The sequence below is a fragment of the Pygoscelis adeliae genome, unplaced genomic scaffold (assembly GCF_000699105.1).
Source record: "Pygoscelis adeliae isolate BGI_AS28 unplaced genomic scaffold, ASM69910v1 Scaffold1000, whole genome shotgun sequence".
Classification (NCBI taxonomy): Eukaryota; Metazoa; Chordata; class Aves; order Sphenisciformes; family Spheniscidae; genus Pygoscelis; species Pygoscelis adeliae.
This window is the reverse complement of record NW_008823952.1, coordinates 33,008-36,868: the sequence shown is the minus strand read 5'-3', so window position 1 is coordinate 36,868 and position 3,861 is coordinate 33,008. Positions and strand designations below refer to the sequence as shown.

General features: G+C 40.2%; 1 protein-coding gene across 1 annotated transcript in view; it reads left to right on the top strand.

The window, feature by feature from the left end:
- CERS5 (ceramide synthase 5) overlaps positions 1 to 3,861 on the top strand; it is an 18,977-nt gene that overhangs the window by 9,484 nt on the left and 5,632 nt on the right. Inside the window, exons 5-8 of the mRNA XM_009321413.1 lie at positions 512 to 562; positions 1,260 to 1,352; positions 2,715 to 2,843; positions 3,129 to 3,235. Of these exons, the coding sequence (XP_009319688.1) occupies positions 512 to 562; positions 1,260 to 1,352; positions 2,715 to 2,843; positions 3,129 to 3,235 (380 nt within the window). The remainder of the gene's footprint in view (positions 1 to 511; positions 563 to 1,259; positions 1,353 to 2,714; positions 2,844 to 3,128; positions 3,236 to 3,861) is intronic.

The window sequence follows — 3,861 nt, the reverse complement described above, 5'->3', positions numbered from 1 at the left end:
TGTGTCACTTCTTCAGTGCTTGCACCTAACTTAAAACAAGGGGGGTTTAGTGGTGATAGTCATCTTTGTTTCCTTATTTGGGATCCTGGGGTTTCTGTTTAAGGACCTTCTTTACACTATAGGAAAGCTTCTATACAGATCTGTCATTGTGGAAATATTGGAAACTTTATTTGTCCTGTTACCCCAGAATGGGACAGAACTGTTTTGGGTTTTTTTGCTATGGAGAGCTGCTTATTGTTTTTCTCATCTCCTTGAAGGGGTACAGATTCATCTCTTTAGGTCTTTATTATTATTAGAACTGTATGATTGTTCTTTGAATTTCCATTGCAGTATAACTTGCCTTTGACTGCAGAGAGAATGTTTTAAATCACTAGGATGTTTTACAATAAACTTAGCTTGAATGGTAGAATCAAGATAAAACTTCAGTGAAACAATACTGTAGTGGTCAACTGCCTTAGATGATAGGGAAGAAAAAACCCAGTAGAACAATGACTTATCTTTTTCCCTTTAGGCACCCTGGTTTTGGGACACACGACAGTGCTGGTACAACTACCCTTTTCAGGTAGGAGATAAACACTTACTAGATTCCAACTTTTTGCACAATTTCAGTTTTTATTTGTTAATGATAGCAGATTGAAACTCAGTAGACTTGAGTGCTTCTCCTTATTCTGTGGGGTGGATGCTGCACAGGCTGCAACCTGGTAAGCTTTCTAGTGAGTGAATGGCCATCCCTTTTGGACGGCACAAAGGTGGCATTTACTCTTTATGTCTTCAGATCCTGGTTAGGTTTGTCAACAGCAGTGTTTTCTCAGATAGAACTGCCTCAGTTCATTTTATGTTCACTTGCTGCTGAGATTATTAAAAGTGAAAAAAAATTATGCATAAAATTATACTGGTAACTTCTTTACAGTGTTGTTTTCATTATGCAGCAAGTATGATTGTACGGAGGCCAACCAGTCTGTTTCAGTGCCTGGTTTTCCTAATCCAAGAGGCTGCAGTACGAGTTGTAAATATTGACAAGGGAATCTTACTCCTTTTGAATAAAGCTCAAACACACAAGTATGTTTGTGTGACTAAGCCTAGAGTAAGATGTCTGTTGCTTAAGCTTGTTTTTACTAAACCTTAATTCTGGATCTTTTAACTTACGCCTCAGCATTCTGGAGGAACAGAGTGGGATGGGAAGGAAGGAAGAAGTCGATTTTAATGTAAATTTTAAAGTACTTTGTCTTCTAACTGTGCTATCTTTGTTTGTTTTCCAGCCTCTAACATCCAGGCTTTATTATTACTATATCTTGGAGCTGGCCTTCTATTGGTCTCTCATGTTTTCTCAGTTTACAGACATTAAACGGAAGGTGAGATTAACCAGAATTGCACTAACCACTTTGCTAAGTAGATAGGACTAACAAAAAATGTCAGTGTGCCTGGCCAGTAAAGCTAAAGCATAGTAATAACTATTTTTCTTCCTCGTTCACATCTTTGTGTAGCCTACCTCCTTCTGTAATCACTACCCAGTCCTGGGGAAAAGGGAGGAGCAAGCCTGATATGCAACCTCGTATATACTTGAGAGTCCCTTTCACCTTCCAGGGGAAAGAACAGAATCACTCAATACCTCCCAATAAAAAGTTATCAAATCATTGCATAAAAATAGATTTAATTAGAAGGCTTGCAAGAAAACATGAAAATGAGATGCTCAAAGCAGTACCTTGCTGAGCCGGGTGAGAAAATGGCAAACACTAAAGCAATAGTAAATGTTTTTTTGAAGGTTAATTTTTCGTATGTGTGTGTAGCGGAATGATGACTGGTTGCGATTGCCGAAATCTCATTCTGTTGCGCTACGTTTTAGGATTTGGCTTATTGTTGCTCTTGGAAAACAGTTCATAGTAAATCATGGTTTGTTGCTTCTGTTATACAAACTGCAAAGTAGCAAATTATCCCAATCCTTGCATTGACTGTTCAAAAAGAAAAGTTTGCCTGGGATTTTTTTCTGTACTGAAATATTAGCAGGTGAGGCACTACAGAATATCTTGGAGCTGCAGAAAGGGAATGATTAACAGCATCTGTGATACTGTTTATAATGTTTAATTTTGTACTCTGACTTTAACAAAGTGGATTACATTCCCCACTGCAAGCACGGTAAGGTACATTGATGTGGAAGTGTTGTCAGGGAGCTAAACTGGAAAACAGCCCTGAACATATGTGCATTGTAAACTTTTTTTTAATGAAGTGGCCTAGTTCTTGCTGTTGGGTTTTCTTGTGTTCTGTGCCTGCTATGCTCTGGCAGGCTTTTGCACACTGACAACAGTAACAGCAGCGTACTTAAAATTTGTGCCAAGAGCTGAAAGGACTAGCGATATGACTGTAAAACCAAAAGGAGCCAAAAATAAGGGCCATATGTTGTCCCGTCAATCTTTTCAGTAGGGTCTGCAGGCATACTTATCTTTACCTTACATGTGTGTGTCGAGGAGACTGTGCCGTGCCTGTGTATGCAGAGTTCTGACTTCACAGGAGCACAAATGCTGGGAGAGACCTTTCTGGAACCTTTAGTGATGATGGTTGATGTTGTGTGATGAGCTGTGCTTTATATAAAGTGGAGTCAGAGTCTGAACTGAAGTAATCCTGTGACCCCAGTTAGTCAGTTTTGTGGCTCTGTTCCAAACCTTTGTATTTGTTTGACAGCCAAAGAGTCTTCATTAATTTTTTTTTTCTGTTTCCAGGACTTCCTGATCATGTTCGTCCATCATTTGGCTACAATTGGACTCATTACATTCTCTTATATGAATAATATGGTGCGGGTTGGAACTCTGGTGCTGTGCCTGCATGATGCATCAGATTTCCTTTTAGAGGTGAGTTTCTTTTCAAATCTTTGCATACCTAACACTAGTGTGGTCTCAGGAGAGCAAGCTGACTTTCCCATTCTTGATAAACTGCATTAAATATGCCATAAAACTTGTGCTGCTGATCCTGCCTTGTCAGCTTTTCCTCATAACTGCTTTACTGCTGAGAATAATCCCTAAATGTTCCAAACTCCTTACAAATGTGACGGCTTGAGGGTTTTTGAAGCTCTACAGCCTGGTAATCACATGAGTGCACAAAGGGAATAATACCTTCATGTTTCTTGTCTCTTTTAGGCTGCAAAGCTAGCCAATTATGCCAAGTACCAACGTCTATGTGATGCTTTCTTCATGCTCTTTGGTGTCGTATTCATTGTTACACGGTTGGGCATTTATCCTTTCTGGTAAGCACCTTGAGCTGTAAGGTCTTGTTTGTTCTTCCAATCCTTTAAGCAAAGCCTTTGTATTTAGACTTCTTGCAAGCGTTCCAGCCTGTCCCTCAAGGCAGCCTGAAGTTGCAGACAACCCAAGTACTGTTTGGAGCAGTACGTTCAACTAGGCATATGAAGAAACCTCTCAACAGTCAGCTGAGGGAGTGTGAAAAGTGACTAGAATCCTAATGCACAGCTGGCCCCTCTCCTCCTCTTACTGCAAAGTGATGACAGTGCTTATTAGCTGGAGCCAAGTCAGCCGGTGTCTGCTCTGAAAGACTTGAAGGGTTGTTTGCCTCTCCTAAGAAGTTTTGGAAATAGTTACAAATGAGGCATGGTCTCTTGAGGTAAATTTGATTTTTGAGTATCTGGCTTAGTCATCGTTGCAGTTTCTGATTCTTAGGACGCTCGTGTCCTGTCCTTGTGTCGTGACTGATCAGAGCCTGAAATAGGTCTTAGGTTTCTTGGGAGGTAAACCCCTGGCTAAATGGCTTATAGCTAATCATCCTATACTGAGATTCCCTCTCACCTCAATAGGTCAGGCTTGGTGAGGTTCTTCTGTTAATGAGCTGTTTTCCACTTCTTCTTTCTGTTGAAAG